Below are 16,993 nucleotides of genomic sequence, written 5' to 3'. Positions count from 1 at the left end.
AGTATCTCCTCTCCATTCTGAATTGCTTTGGTGAAGCCAACATTAATAAACTCATCCTTGTACTTTAGTTAGATATCATAGGATCAAGAGTGACAGATGACAGACTACAGACATATAAATTCTGTATGAATGTGGACAAAAGATCAGGTTAGGAAGAAGAGAGGGAGAAAACCTCCCACAGCATCTGAGCTGAACAGACAAGTGTAGCAGAAAATAACATACATTCACATATTTACATATGGTAACTATGGTAATTTTAATTAGCGGCCCAATAAAAAGGAGTTTCCTACCCATTTTGGGTCCCAACCCTAAGTTTGGCAAATGTGTTTATCTCATTCGGGGTCGATATTCAAAAGACTGAAGCGCATCATTCTGAATTTGCCAATACTAAACCCCATTTCATTTATCTTAATTGAAAGTGGAGTTGTGTCATTTTGTTGCGTTTCCTCTATTATAGCGTAGAATATGAAACATACCAGTGAATATTGGCCTCATGACCCATTATGTAAAGCACTGTATACCAAGTGTGAAAGCAAAACTACAGCCAAATGAAGGCAGAAACAACTGTGTGGGATGATATGTTCGTGAAGCATGAAAGAAGCCGGTCATACATGGCATCCTCCAGGTGTACGGAAGTGTACGTGAAGAGGAACATTCGAGAATGAGCACGTATGTTCAAACTTTATCTGTTGATTTATGAAAATTGTTTACTTACAGTAAATAAAACCATTTCACAGTGAAAAGCACTTCCCAACAGAATTATACTTAAAACTGGCTTCTTAGTTATAAGTTATAGATATAGCTGTAAATTAAATAAGCATATAAATTATATTTGAAGGTGTTTTCCTGGCAATAGTCAAATTGATATTTCTTTATCATATTATGGTTTCAGCAAATGAAATATACATTGCAGTGTCACATATGAAAAGTACCACAATGAGCATGAGCCATGGAGCATGCAGTGTTAGGAGTTGGGGTGGCTGAGCTCATTGCTTATCGTCTACTCATTATGTCAGTTCTCATCTCAGCCACATGTTTGAGGTTTGTATTAAAAAACAACCAGCCAACCAACAAAGCAGCTCAACAGTAACGATACCAGTAAAAAAAATTAAGAGTCAGAGAGAAATTGTTACAAATCTTTTATTAAGATATTCATTATTTAATCCATTTTGACATTTTCTCTATGATTTGTATTTATTTATTTTACAGTCGTTAATGTGCAATTACCTTTGATAATGTTGGGTCACAGTTACAGGGCTTTCACAAAGTTATTGGCACTTGGAACACAGAAAGAATAGGATGAGCATTACAGGATGTCCACTGGCGCTACAGGGTTACAGAGGGCAAGGAGCAGGGGAAAGACATGGGCAGACCAATTACTGTACAGGTTGTGAAGAAGCGCCGTTTCTGGGTAAATATATACCTCATGCTGCGAGTGCACAACAAACAATCTGACCTCTATATGTGCGTCTATATATAATATACAGTATTTATCTATACATGTGTATAATCGTATTTATATATGTACTGTTTAGTGACAAAAGGTTCCCCATGCCATGCCACACCTTATCCATTCAAGTGTGTAGGTCTACATGTTTTATGAAGTGTAAACACGTGTTGAAAGTACAGAAATGACAGTTTGCTTAGAAAGTATTGAGAAAAAAAAAAGAAGAAGCATGAAATCTTTCTATTCTCAAATGCACACAAAGTAAAACACAACCACACTCACACACCTCTTGCACATAAAGCACAGTGGAAGTAGTGGTGAGTGAGGGACTTTTTGAACGTTTACTAGAGTTGGCGCTGAAAGCTAACGATGGGTAAAACCCCTGACACATACCATAACCTCAGTTATTTCTACTTAACTTGTGCAGCTGATCACAACACACGCCCTAAACCAGTGTTTTTAAGAAAGGCTCATGAGCGCAAACGTACGGTATTCTGACTGGGTCAATGGTGCAGTGTGGATATTTCCGTATCTGGGCTGAGCTGCGGTGTTGTGAAAACAGACTAACATGGATTCCTTAGAATCAGTGCTGATTCACTGGTGATATTTCAGCTCTAGTCAGTGACTCAGTACAATAAAGTACAAGTTATTCACAGCAGGTCACTGTGTGACATGGTAACTGTAAGAAACTTATTTGAGCCCTAGTTGTTTCTAGGTTTAAAATCTTTATTTTCCTGTTCTATTTTTGTTTTCTATGGGAGACTTGTGAGGGGCACAACCAAAAACAGTCCTGTAATCATGGAACTAAATTCAGACATTTGAACAATAATTTGGCTGTTGTCATACCTGGTTTTATTTCTTTAGGCAGGAACATTGACAGATTTAGCAGACATTATGCTAAATAAGATATTGTCCCCAGAACTGCCTACATAAAATTTAGAGGTTCTAGTGATGGGACTTGAATGCTTTTCTCTTGGTCCTTCAACTCTGTACATAACGCAATTATCTTTTGTTGACTTTGATATATTTCAAATGAGAAACGTACAACATCAAGTGATATCCCACCAAACTATTTAAAGGGATTATGGTAACTTAAATACACCTGGCAGAGGCTTCTCAAGTACTGTCAAAACTGAAAAAAAATGTTGGCGAAAAACATGACGATGTCATTTGAGTTGTGCTGAACTTCTGTAAACTTATCCCAGTGAAAACTAAGCAAATTAAACATACATCTTACGTTTCAGATTTATCTACCTCAAACCACTTTTTTATCTCTCGCTGAAACACATAAATAAACTTGTGGAAGTGAAACTTGACACCAGCTGCATGAAAGACAGGAAGCACAACAGTGTTTTCTGAGAATGGAGAATAAAGATACTCGAGAGGTAAGTGGGGGAGGGGCGGTCATGTGGCATCTACAGTCGAATGGTACTGAGGTTTTGTTGTTATTAACCTTAACCTGGAATACTTACGAGGTACTGCATTTTTGTTCTGTCCATATATACTCAAGTCAAACCATTTAAGTAAACTTGTCCTTGTATTTAAATCAATAATGAAAATAGGTTGAGCTATATATATCATGTCTCTAGGTATTTCTTTCAATAAGATTGACTCAACTGCCTTGAATAAGAAGCATTGATTCTTTCCCGGTTTTTACACTGTACCTGTCTTCAGGGAAAAAAATAGAACCTTTTTAGAAATGCCTTTCCAGAAGGAGAAAGTAATCAGTCGCATTTCAGGTTAGGAACACATTTCTAAGTCACACCAAGACCTCTTTCATTAATATCCATCTGCAATAGGAATAATCCCGTACTGACCTCTGATCTACAGACATTCGTTCAAAAAGCTTCAAGCAAACACAAACTTTCACATAAAAAAAAAAAAAAAAGGTCAGTTGTTGACATTTCATAATCAGATGCATCCAGCAACAGAAAGGAAGAACACTTGGGATTCAACTCAACAGTCTTCTTGATTATTTACAGTAGGAGTTTGTGCCACTTCTAAAACTAAAAACACAGGCAGTCATGGGGAAAAAAAGGACAAATTAAAGGAGTTCAGTTGCTACACAACATTTCTCAAAAGGGTGCATGAACCACTGGTTCTTTTCATTAAGGTGCAGAAACCTCCATTCTAGCTCTCATGGAAGGTGCAAAATTAAAGACGTGGTGCATTAGATACATGAATAAACCACATACCAAAAGATACAGCAGCGCAATACACAGTCTGTTCACACACACTGATAGTACCATAAAATTTGTTTCAAGCAATATTGCCTCTTCTTGGCATCACTGTACCCACCAGGATTCTGCTTAATGATTTCAATTTAAAAAGGCACGTTCCAATATTCCATAATTATTTCCTTTGACTTTTGCATTGGCACATAAATGTCAGTAGCTTTTTTTTCCTTTTCTTCTTTTCAATAATGTCCGTACAAAGAAACTAGCTGAGTTGTCAGATCAATATAACCTTTATATATTTGTACAAGTACTCTTCAAAATTGTGGGCCAATGCTTTATCGAGGGAGGGAAACGTTGCAGGTTCACAACCTAACAAGAAATGGTTATCATAGACAACAGTCAAGCCAGCTGAATCAGTCTTATTATTCCTTTTAAGCTAGTGAACAGAAGATGAAATGCTTCAAATTTAGCAGTTCGACTGCCCATTCCATCACTCCGCACTGTCAAATAAAGATAAAAATAAATGAATACGGGTCCTATGATAAGACTACTTTATTATACTCCTCTTTTTTTTCTGCAAAAATAGCACTTTTCCTTATTTGACAAGACCTCTTTCAATAAAACATGAAGATCGAGATTTTAAAACAATCCCTCTCACTCTCTTTGCTCACACCCTTCTAGGCATGGGCACAGGTATAAATATAGTTTGTCCTCTAAAAATATGACCATCTTTGATCACTTGTTGCCCTTAAATCTTCTTTATAATCATCTCAATATAAAGCTTCCCCCTTCTCTCGCTGGATCACTTTTCAGTTTGTAGACGGAGAAACATGCTTAAAACGCTGAAAACAGAAAGATTAGATAATTATTTCTATAGGACACTGCACAGTGAAACACTCAGGTGAGATTCTCTGGTCTCAAGGAAGGCGACGTGGGGTGAAGAATACTTGCAGGGTGATGAGTGGAAGGTGCAAGGGGAGGAAGAACAGGTAGTGTTAATTATTGTAGCTATTTTTGAAATTTCGTTCAGTTTCCAAGCCTGGAACACAAGTTGTCAGGGTTGCATAGAGAAAAATGCCACTGACACTTAACATTCAATATACCTGCCGCCTCTACTCCTAGCCTGTCCGTCCAGCCGTCCCTCACTCCCCAGGCTGCACTTGGGAACCCCCCCCCCCAACACCTGTATTTCAGGGAATGTATTTCATATGAAACAGTGGATGCGCTTACACACCATAAAAAGACAAGGGGAGGCAGAGGGCACTTCGGAGAAAACTAAATACCCTCTTCCTCTCTCCCTTTCCTCAACTAACTCCGTTGTACAGTCAGAAAAGCAAAAATTTAAGTTGTCCTGGTTACGTCAGGGTAACAACAACTGTTCACCCCTAGCAGTGTAGTATAGACAGTCAGAAGTGAGAGATCAGCGTGGGCCAAAGAGTGAGGAGGCAAGCAGAACTGGGGAATACTGGTATGTGTGTCACCAAATTTCAACCACCCCCCCCAACACAGTGTTCAAAATAACGGTCCTCCGTCCCCGCCTACACCTGATAACGATTCACCTGAAGAGCCACCCGACTCCATGCCAGCACTGCCGGTGGCCTCTAGAGAGGCGGGGTCGAACGGCGGATCCGCCCCCAGGGTCTCATCCTCCATCTTGACGCCGTCGGGAAGGAAAGCGGTGTAGGCGTCGCTCTCAGCCATCAGCAGCTTCAGCTTGGGGATCCAGCTCTTGCGGACCACACGCCGGGCGTTGGTGCACATGTCCGCTGCGATGGCATTCATCTCGCTCTCTTTGAAGCTGGTGGCGAAGTTCTGGCAATAAACTGACATGGGAAAAGAAAACATAGTTAGTGCAGCACACATAACTTAATGTGGAGAATGTTATTTGTGGTACTCACTAATTCTGTACTTTATAAAACTCGGGTTCTGGCATAAATTAACCTACTTTAAAAAAAAGAAAAAAGGTGCATGGAGACCAACCAGTCTGAGTTTCAAACCGCCTCCTCCTCACACTGCAAAACTTGCAGTATTGATACTGCATCTTGTTAATTTTTCCCATACATGTAAAGCCCTCTACCATCTAAATTACATCAAATGTTCTACATTCATACACACGCTTCAGTTGATGTTGGTAAATACTGTAAAAACATCTTAGTTTTACAAGGGCAAATTTCAAAAAGAGTAGAGTTAATATTTGTAGGACTCCTGCAGACTCATACAGGCCCTGACGCTGAATTGTAAATGGAAATATTAAATGGGGCAGCTCATTTCACTAATGAGACGTAGGGAAATTTATCTATCTTTATAATGCTAGCCCACACTTCACTGAGCCATCCAAGGAGGTAACCCCAACTGTCTTTATAAAATAAGCCTGGTTATATGTACACACTACAGTCATTTCTTTAGCACATGACATTCAGTTTCACAGTAAATGTTGCTATCTAGTGGTCACTGAGAGTTATTACCTAATGCTAATCATAAGGGTGCAGTAAGTAGGAAAAAAAATCACCCATTTGCACATTCATCCAAAAGTACCAAATCATTCAATTTAGGACAACTTAGCTTAACAATATGTACAGTCAATATGTTTCTGTACAGTATGAATGCATGTACATTCCCCTCCGTCTGTGCCCAACATCACAAGCAAATTGCTTGCATTCTTGTGGGCAAACACCCACAGACAGAAAAACATGTACGCTCACATTTGACCGCATGCAGAACTCTGTTGTCCAGGGGCTTGCGGCTCGGGTCATTGGTGGACGAGCGGATGCCTGTTCCACAGCTGTTGGCCAGAGTATTCCTGATGCATCAAAATGAGAATGAGTTTTGCAGAACGCAGAACAGAGGAAAACAAAAATAGTTGTTATACCCCTCCTACGCCAGCAGATTAAAAGAAAAAAATAAACCCGCATTCATTTCTATATTAAAACGAAGCTTTTGCTAACTTTACATGAAACACTTGCGCAAATAGACCCAGACACACAGGCAGAAGGAACAAACCTGTCAAAGAAGGCAGCCAGCAGCCTCCTCAGCAGCACCTTGTGTCTGGTCCCTGCGCTCACATGACAGTTCATTAGCTGGGCTCGTGATATATACACAGAAGTACCTGCAAAGAATTGCACATGCAAAGAATATCAACAAACAAATGAACCGCCAAGAGCCATCAGTACTTTTCAACATTTACGACTCATTTATTGTGACACATTTAACCTGTTCAAAGTTCAGATTTTGTGGGTCATATACAGGAATGATGAAGTCAGGATCTTCACTTTGATTCACTGGAATGTAGTATTTGTTTATCTAGTGACAACTCGGATTCATAGCAAACATTACAAAGAGAGAGGAGGCTGTGCTTTTAGTTACATGTCACGGCTTAGAGTTTGCTTTTGCCTCTTTGCCACCTTTTCATGTCTTCATAATAACAACAATAATAATAATAAGTACAGTTTATTACTTCTAATATTGCTATGGTATGCGTAATACCATTGTTTTTTGCATATTTTTTATTTTACTACTAATCTACCCTACAATACTAGCTTGGTGTATGTTTCCTCCCTCCTTTTCTTTCTTTCTGTTTCTCTCAGTCACACACACTATACTGGTATAAAAGGTATGTAACCTGGCCCGTAAGGTAACAGACATTGTCACAGGATGTCCTTGACATAAACACAGACAAGTCGAATGTGCAGGACTGCCACATAACCTAAATGCCAATGCCAAGCACAGTCATTTGAGGACAGCTTCCTCTAAATATGTGTATACATAAAGTATTAAGTGCCATTGTCCTTGTCCTGTGGAGATCCTTTGAATCAACTAACATTGGCATATTGCTGCATGATTATTTTAGTGTGTCCTTCTATAATATTGATATATGTGTATCTTCCAAATGTTTAAAGATTTTAACTCCTGTAAAACACAATTCCGTCTTTTGCAAACATACCTGAGACTAACTCTAGTTTCTCAGCAGGGTCTCCTTCCTCGTACAGTTTGGGATGACAGCGGTTGCCTATCTGAGCGACGAGTTCTGCGGGGAGACATGTAAGGTCTCTGCCTCGCATCCGACCCCGTGTCTCTGTGTGATCTGGTAGAGCCTCAACGCGCTCGCCAGAAGCTGGAGAAACACAATACTGCAAAATTAGAATAAAACCACATCACTTTAACACACAGAGAAAATAGAGTGCACAGTCCAATGTCTGCTAAAACCAGAAATACATCAGATTATTATTTAATCGATAAAAATAAAATAGGAAATCTCAGCAGATGGTCTTTTACTTAAGATATAAGCGGGCGTTCTAAATGACACATTTTCTCTGTCTTGCAGGTGCGTTTACAGATACTGTTCTGTCTCAATTTCATTACCTGCAGCTCCCATGTTGAGCATGCTGTACATGGTATACATGTTGCAGATTTGCCTATACTGCTCTTCAGCACATTCATCTGCCCCCTCTTCCTCTTCTTCATCATCATGGTAGCTGATGGGTGAGTCACTGGCGTAGGTACTTAGGGTGCCAGGGCTGGCGCCCTCTGACATGCCGAGACCTGCTGCAGAGCTGCCATTGGTGCCGACACTGGCCGCCATGCCCGCCAGGCCGGTTGCAGTGGCACCCATACCCATGGCCAGTCCGAGGGCTCCGGGGCTCTGAATGGCACTGCTCCGCACCGACTCCTGGGAATAACGGGCTGCCTTCCTGGACCCCCCTCCTCCCCCCGAGCCGCCTCCACCTCCGTCTCGGTTGCTGCCACCCTCCCACAGCCGCTTGGCTACAGGAGTGCAGACCACAGAGTAAGGAGTTGCGGCTTCCGGCTGGCTAGCTGGCTGCTCTGCCTTCACTCGTGATACAAGAGAGAGCGGCGTCAGGCAGGAGGCAGGCCGGGCTGTACTGTTACTGGTCTGCGTTACAGGGCTCTGGGGCTCAGAAGGTGGGGCTTCCTCAGCGTGAAGGCCCTGGGAGTCACAGCTGGGGGAGGAGACCTAGAAAGGAATGTATACATCAACTTTGTGCCAGCATACAGGAAAACTCTTATGTACCAACAGATGTGATTTTGCCATTTGTCGACCGAAGGATGGACGACTAGACATGTCAACAACCACTGGCCAGATTCTACTAACCCTATGTAGAACCATCACTATAATTATACTTCCACCTAGACTTTGGCCAGTGACAAGGTTTCAATAACTACAGTATAGATTGGCCTTAAACGCTCCCCTGCAGATGAACCCTTTCAATTTTTACCAAAGTGGTTGGCCAATTCTGAAATGGAGCAGACACTTGATTTTAAAACAGTCAATTCATCCAGATAATCATCCAAAATAATGTTAATTTTGTTATAGTTTTCTTTTGGTTTGACCCGTTTTGGGGTCTCTGTGACTGAGACTTTTGCTGCCACCTTAACACAACTGACATAAATGCCATTTGGTTTGTGTGTTTGTTGTGCTCAAAGAAAACTCTTTCCCCTTTTTCAGATTTATGTCCCAGCTACCTTGTTACTTGCTTTGATGAGTTTCTGCTAGGGCTGGGCAATAAAACATTTTTAAAATTGTTCAATAAATGTTGGATTTAATTCATCATAAACAAACTAGTACTTAATTCTATTTTATTTTAAGATATTAATTTTGTTGAGGAAAAGGGACTGAAAACAAGATTTTACTTCATTTTACTCATGAATATTTGTTGAAAAGTTGCTTTGAATGTTCTACCTCAGATTTTTTAAGTTGTCCACTGTTTGGCAAGTGTTTGTCATGTTCTGATAATAAAGCATAGTTTAAAACCACACTTAACCATCTGGTTTCTTCAACTTTCAAAATCAGCCTTTAAACTTGAAAGAAATAATGATTTGACATTTATCGTGATAATTATTGATATTGAATGATATGAAATGTTTTATCGCGATAACATTTTTGGCCATATTGCCTCGCCATAGTTTCTACTGAAAAGTATATCAGCTTTACCTTGAGGAAGAATTCGGTGCCTTTTTCCATGATCTGTTGGATCTGCAGGAAGCCGGCGGTATACATGAGGAGAAACTGGTCCCCCACCGTCATGCTGAGACGGCCTGTGTAGCAGAAAGCCAAAATCTGCTGGAAGCTCTGGGGTTGCACAGCCGAGGGAAGCTCAACTACCGTTGGGCTCGTTTCATTGCTGCTACCACCTCCACTATTGCTGCTGCTGCTGAAAAGGTCCCGGAAATAAGAACTGCTAGCAGCCAGCACAGCTCGATGGGCCTAAGACAAAAGCAGATAAGTAAAGAATTACAACCTTTGAGAGTAGTGCTGATTTCGAATTTTAAGTGTAAGATTTCAGATTTGAAAAATTTAATTGTCTTTCTCACTTAATGATATAAAATCAGAGAGACAATTTCTGAATTTAATTCTGAATTTTAAAACATCTTAGGTCAGACCTTCTAAGTAATGGGCTTGTCATGAATGAACCCAGTGCAGTGTTCTTTGAGACAGAGTTGCAAGATATTCTTATAAACTAATGTAAACAGACTTTTTAGATATAATTTAAATTTGCCTATAGTACAAACTGAGTTTGGATACCAAAACTAAAACCGGACTTTGTTGAATGCCTTATTTAGCTTACTTTTTAAATTTAACAAAGCCAAACCTTTCAAATAAAGCATGTTAAATGCTGTCTCCACATGAACAGCTGCACAAGAACTTTGTCAAAATAAACAGTCTTGTGAAAAATGTAATCAGGCAAAGACTAAGATTGTAACTATAAAGAAACATTTGGTGCCAACAATTGGTGAATTGAATTCAGCCAGTATTGAAGTATTCTGGGTTCTGTGCTCAGCGATGTATTTCTTTATGTATTCATTTATTTATTAGGTCTTATAATATGATACCTAAAATAGAGATGGAGTTCTCCCATTGTTCCTTTAAGGAAAAAAATGGGCCGCTCTCTTACTGTTGGGCATTGCAATTGGGGGCCCTCAAAAAAAAAGTTTACAAAAAGAAATCTTTAACCTGTGTCCTTTACAGAAGAAATGTTCAATTATATGCCATTAAGGTTGTCCAGTAAGACTACAACAGGGGATTTAAGTAATCTAAACCTTCACCTAGTGTAGTAAGTCACTGTAAGTGAAACAGCTTACTGTCAAAGTATATAATCATTTCATGTTGGACAATGCACTGTCCAATGCAACTTAAAAAAAAAAACTTACAAATTAAACCTCACCATCCTTGTTTACACCCAAACCTTAACTTCTCTAAATTTAGCCTCGGCTTTCAATATAAGTATAATTCCCATTATGAAAACAGTAATGACTTTTTGTCTCGTCAGTACCTTGAAGGCATGGCCCTTGACCACCACAGAGACATCGCAGTAGAGGCCCTGCAGCCGCTGCTCATTCAGACACTCTAAAACATTGTTGCCAAAGTTTGGGATCGCCATCTGGAGGGTCTGGGCCATGGTGCGCCGACGCACACCACCAAAGGGTCTTGGTGGGAAAGAAAGAGAGAAATTACACAATTAGAAGGACTTGCCCCATCCACACATAAACTCTGCACAAAAAACTGGTTATTATAGGTTCAACTGCACTTTGAAGTATCAAGCCGACTGTTTAGATCTTTCTGTCATAATTCAGTGTCATACACATTACTCCAAAACAGGGTTTTGATTGTCGTATTGGATTTACACTGGATATTTGTTTTACTTGGGCAACTATTTAGTAATCCCGCACAGCTTGTGCAGCCAGATCCCCATCTTGTAACTAAAAACTAAAAACGTGGGTCAGAAAAAAAAGCAGGACTGTCATTAGACTTTTAATTAATGCAACATTGACAAGAACTTGTTACCCCCAGCAACCCATGTTTACAGAGACAATTGGTTTCAACCTACCACTAACTATACAGTTAGGTCAGGATTTCCAAAAGACTCATCTGTTATCCTGTGTTTACCCTTTCAAACAGAGGTTTCACTGCTTTACCGAGCAGGGCTCTGATCCCAACTTGGGCAGACCATTTCACAACAATGACAAAACTGTTTTATCCTGTGCTGTTTCTTCGGCGTGAGGAGGCCATCAGCAGGCAATGTGATGAGGGGGTGTAATGTAACAAGCCTATGTTAAAAGACAGCTCTCAAAGAGAACAGCCCTAAAACAAAAACGGTGAGGAATGTCAAGACTCTGACATTACTGGACACAGTAAAATGGCTGACAGTCTTTCATTGGGACAAAGTAATACCAGACACTAAACCTAATGGAAGTCTATTTTTTATTACGACTAGGGCAAAGTAAACGTGAATGTCTCTATTCTAGAGAAAAGTAGTCCTGAATAAGATTTATATCCCTTGGCATATCCAGCTGACATAGGCCACAAATATTTCTTCACACAGTCCTACTGAAGGCTTTTGGCAGGCTCTCAGGACGTTGATTTTTTTAAACAAAGTTTCATTGAAGCTTCCGTGGCTAATCTACATTGCATTAATCCTATACGTCACTTCAGCCTTGCAGTACTTGTTATTGCCAGGAGCAGGCTAAGTGAAAGGCTTTTTATTTTCTGTCTTCTATGAGCTATAAAACTTGGTGTCCTTGGATAACTGGGTCATGTTCTGTTATTCTATGTGCAAAAGTGTGTGGCCTAAATAAACACCACATAGCATGTTTCCATTCACTTCTCTAAACAGTCAAAGGCAAACACACGCCCTTTGCCCTGCACCCTCTTGAAGATGCCTATATTATCCATGTCAATCTTAAATTAAAGTGAACCCAAGTTCCCCTAGCTGTGAAAATCTATGCTGTGTGCAGGCTACGTTACTGCTTGATTCTGTAAGACAGCTTTGTATTCAGGGGCAGGATATGTAATGACACATTACAGATATTGTACCAGATATGTCCTTATCTGTTTTAGAATGCATTGTTTAACAGAAGAGCATGGGAGAGAATCTACATTTCAGTACTTCACATGTATATAAGGATTATACCCTCTGTGCCCCCAACCATCATATAACCTCCACAGTAACAACTAACAATAAAACAGATCCACTGATAAACCCACGTGGCATTTCACTGAACATAAACCTTTACTTAAAGCAGAACACCAGTCATAGTATTTTCACCTATATACATAGAATCATAATAAGAAAATAAGATATACTTTATTTATTTAAGAAAGAGCTTTATTGCCAAGTAGTATTTTACACATAGCAGGAATTTGCTATGGCGATATACAGGCCTGCACTGCACAAACGTGTGCATGCATAGCCTAGACAAAGCTACTTTTCACACGGTTTACCACTTAAAAGTGTTGCATGAATGCATGCTGCACACACACAAACACACACACACACACACACACACACACACACACTGATTCATACCAAACAAAGACAATCTCTGATACTGTGAGAACAAACTGATGGAAGCCCACCCTGTGAGAGGCATACAACCAACTTTGGTGTGACTGACTGATGAGGGCTGGAGTGAGCCGCCCCATCATATCCAAAGCCTTTCATTTGGGACCTAGCCAAGCTCCAGGGTAAAGAGAAATGCTCTCTTTGTCTCTGTCTCACTCAAGCTCCCTCTCCCTCATACTAAAACACAGATGCGCACACACAAACTCAAACAAACCCACAAAAGGCACACTGAGTCACACACAGACATTAGACAATACTGCTTGTTTACAGTTTGGCGAGCCGCAGTAAGCACACATGCGTGCACATAAAGACACACAAACACGGGGCTGAGAGCAGGGAGTGTTTGCACAGTTTGCTCTGACAGTGAGGGAGAATGTGACTATGTGTATGTGTGTGTGCGTGCATGTGTGTGCATGTGTGCCTTTATGCACCAAGGAGGGGCAGTGAGGCCTGCAAAGATGAGAGGGATCATCTCAGGTCCTTATTCCATTAAATATATAGAGCGAAGCATTATGAACGCACAGAATTCACCCGAACTCACCCTGTGGCTTACATCTCATACCAAACCAGCCTGGTGAGGAAAGTAGGTCAAACATACTCACAACATACTTAAGACCTTAGACTTAAGCTTTAAGAATGTTTTTGCCTGAACTCAAATGGTTTATGTGATGTTATGATGGGACAGCTGTCAACATATTTTGAAATTTACACTGCCTGACTCCTACTTTGCAGTTTATCCAGTTCTACAACAGCATGGGCTTTTATATTCCTATGTGAGTGATTACTGTGGAGTCATTGGGGCAGCTGGCACACAATGAATTCCCTCTATAGGCATTTCCTGGTTCTCACGTGCATGGCTATGCTACTCCTATCAAGTCAAGACATCCATACAGGCCGGATTCATGATTATTCTTATACAACAGGGAGACCTTGAATATCAAGCAGCACACACACATCAAAAGCTTGTAAACTTCTTCACTCCTTATTACTTGTACCCGTGCGTACCCTAGAGGTGTCCCCGATTACACTCTGTCCCTGTTCAGAAGTGTGAAACAGGATCTAGGTTGCCGGATAATGGGGAACAGGTAAAGGAGCTCCTTAACACACCGGGGTGACCGCGCCGTGTGCCAGTCTACCCACCGGGAGCGCTCCACTGTCTGCTGGCACCGGCGACGGGAGGGGGACGACACGGGATGGCAGAAAGCCCCGGAGATACCCGGGTGAGGGCGACGGTGTGTTACTGTTTACGTGCCGCCAAATGGCATTCAAGTATATAAATCCAAATCATCTTCAGCACGCAAAAGCGGTTGTCATTTGTCCCCGTTTTCCCTTGTGGCTGACAGCGCTGAAATGTTTGACGTCCTCTCCCATCCGCAGCGGGCCTATAGAGGTGGCTAATGGCTAAGCTAACACCACTGTTAAATATTTTGGGTTCGCCCCGGCGCACCATCCACCTCACGCACACTCAGCCCAGCTGCACAATGTCAAGCATTTCCGCGATGGTCCACGCTCAAAAGATAAACAAGACACTTACTGCCTGTGCGGACGAGGTAGCCGTGCTGCTGCGACGCCGGTTGTCAAGCCCAAATGTTGCTTATTTAAATATTTTGGTGATGGGGGAAATCGCTCCCCCTGCCATTCTCCATTCTACCGACATCAACAGGTCATCCCAGGACACGCAGCAGCTGAGGGCGAGCCAGACGGAACCAGTGCGGCACGGAGCGGGGGGTGGGAGCACAACAAGGCACAATTCTTTACAACCGGAGCTGGAGTGCCAAAAAAAAAAAAAAACTGCCGTCGCATTTTCGCATATTAGAGAGAAGAGCTCCGTGAAATTAACCATTTAACTCCGCTGGCATGCTGATCATAGTATAAAGCTACATGTCACTGTTTTTCTAACACTGGATTAGGCAAAAAAAAGTTTAGGACTCTGCAAACCTGAACCCATCCCCTACGTCGCACACTTGTCCCAAACTTTAATGGTCCCGTATCTGCTGGACCGTTCATCATCAACCCAAATCCACGGCGTTTAGGACGCCAGCACGCCTCCCTTTCCCTCTCTGCCGTCGCCGGTGAATCCTGAGACGACCCCGGCGGGGCGCCTCACACAACGGCAGACAACACACTCACCCCCTAGCAGGGAAGCTGATGCAGAGCGTCGGTTCAAAGGAGGAGAAGCAGCGCTCTCTCTCTCTCGTACTCCCCGCTTTTCCTCGCTCCAGGCAGCCATTCAGTGGGAGCGAAGCGCCGATAGCAGAGCCATCGAGGGCGGCGCAGTATCCCAGGGGATTGCGGAACACAGAGCCACTGATCGCACAGAGCAGGCGAGGAGGGAGGCAAGCATGACGCGCTCGTCATTCAATCGCATGATCATTTCGAGCGCAGCCTCGCAAATTTGGGGAGAGCTGGCGTGCACTGTTTGCGCATTGGCACAGCAGCAGCCTGCAAGGAGAAACCGTATTTCACTCTCTCCTCCCTCTCTCTCTATCCGCATATGAGCGATAGAATTGGGAAAAGTAGGTCGTGTGTGTGCACTTGAGTGAACTCCGCGCGCGCATATAAAGTAGCGATAAAGCCGCGCCCTTGTGGGCTGTAAACAAGTGAAACCTTACGTGCAGAACGGTGTGATTATGACACCTATCTCACCTACACATTCACCTGTGTTCAACGGACACACAGTTGCCTGGAAGCCATGCAGTATAACGCATAGGTCATATCTGCTCCAATTCAAAAATATGTAGCATTATAGGCCTTTTATGTGCATTAATATCCATTCTGTGCATCCATTGCATGCAATTATTCACGTGGAGCGGGAAGCACAGCCGATATGGATTTGATAAACACAGAACCTTCGGAGTTGGATTTATGAATAAATGTCTTCAAAATGTGTAAAATATGTTAGCTATATAAAACGTTAAAAAGAAATAACAACCTATGACTTTCTTTCGAACCAAGGAAACCAAACTTTGCTACATTAAACAGTGTCATGGGGAAAAACTCTGCTCATGTGCATTTATGTCCTGCATATCACTGATCATTTTCTGTGCTCACGCTACAGAGACCAACATCTCAGAAAGCAGTTTGGAATTGGAGTAAATCTTTAGTCACTGGATTTTTATTGATTGTTTTGTCCTCTCCATAATATGGCATGTATTTTATAGGTATTTCATTGTCAGAGGCCCTGTCTGTATATTGAAGGCTCAGGGGTCAAAATACTGGCAATACAACTGCGATCACAAAATTCTTAAATAGGATTTTAAAGAGAAAATATACACAAAAATATGAGTTACATGTAATGTATACAACTGTGTACAGCTCAGTTGAATTCATGAAAGCAAACAAGTATACTGAACATGTCATCGGCGATGCCATTTTCTGATCCACAGCTGTGGACCCTCCATTCGTGTAATTTGAATTTAATATCTCAAAATAAAGTGTCACCTGATGACATCATCCATTCATTTTCTGATTTTGCAGGTATTGATTACATCTCATAAGAGAAAACTATGTGATTTATGGGTTTCATTCCAATTTATATGTGTAATTTATACAATTAGTGAGTGTCCCTATACTTTTTAATATTTTATAAATGTGGCTTAGTCTTCTGAATATCTGGCTTTCAGTGTAATCTACATTTGGCATTGAATGTGATGCTATGTTATGCAAATTCCAAAAAACTCAATCACTTAGTAGCACTGAAGTAAGCTGTTAAAACCATGATAGGAAAGATAAGAAGAAACATGAACTGATACTTTCTACCTTTTCTGTGGAACATTAACCAACTACACAGTCCATAAAACAAACATTTGCCTCCACTTTTCAGGACTTTGTCAGGTTTTATTTTTTACTACCACTGGTGGACTGGTGGATGTGATAAAGTGCCCTCTAGGGTACACTTTCACTGGAAAATGTAATGAAGTGCCCTCTAGGGTACCCTTCCAGTTGAGAAAATGTGATGCAGTGCACCAATGGGTAGCTTTAAAATGGAGAAGACATGATGCAGTGCCTTC

At 41.4% G+C, this 16,993-nt stretch overlaps 1 protein-coding gene across 2 annotated transcripts; it reads right to left on the bottom strand.

Moving 5' to 3' along the window:
* Positions 1 to 1,122: 1,122 nt before the first annotated feature.
* LOC119887864 (nucleus accumbens-associated protein 1) lies at positions 1,123 to 15,503 on the bottom strand. 2 transcript variants are annotated; one of them, XM_038698436.1, is made up of 8 exons: positions 15,114 to 15,503; positions 10,914 to 11,067; positions 9,575 to 9,847; positions 7,984 to 8,596; positions 7,565 to 7,735; positions 6,625 to 6,730; positions 6,327 to 6,424; positions 1,123 to 5,447 (listed from the first exon to the last, which is right to left on the bottom strand). In XM_038698436.1, the coding sequence occupies exons 2-8, from the start codon at positions 11,037 to 11,039 to the stop codon at positions 5,137 to 5,139; spliced, it is 1,698 nt and encodes a 565-aa protein (XP_038554364.1). In that variant the 5' UTR covers positions 11,040 to 11,067; positions 15,114 to 15,503; the 3' UTR covers positions 1,123 to 5,136. The 2 variants fall into 2 exon arrangements, with proteins under 2 accessions (XP_038554364.1, XP_038554360.1); XM_038698432.1 differs by lacking the exon at positions 15,114 to 15,503 and adding an exon at positions 14,518 to 15,081.
* Between the last annotated feature and the right edge of the window lie 1,490 nt (positions 15,504 to 16,993).

Source organism: Micropterus salmoides, unplaced genomic scaffold (assembly GCF_014851395.1).
Source record: "Micropterus salmoides isolate LMB-PRFRI ecotype aquatic unplaced genomic scaffold, ASM1485139v1 Ms_hic_scaffold_10, whole genome shotgun sequence".
Taxonomy (NCBI): domain Eukaryota; kingdom Metazoa; phylum Chordata; class Actinopteri; order Centrarchiformes; family Centrarchidae; genus Micropterus; species Micropterus salmoides.
The sequence above is the reverse complement of the archived record's forward strand: the minus strand, read 5'-3'. Positions and strand labels throughout refer to the sequence as shown.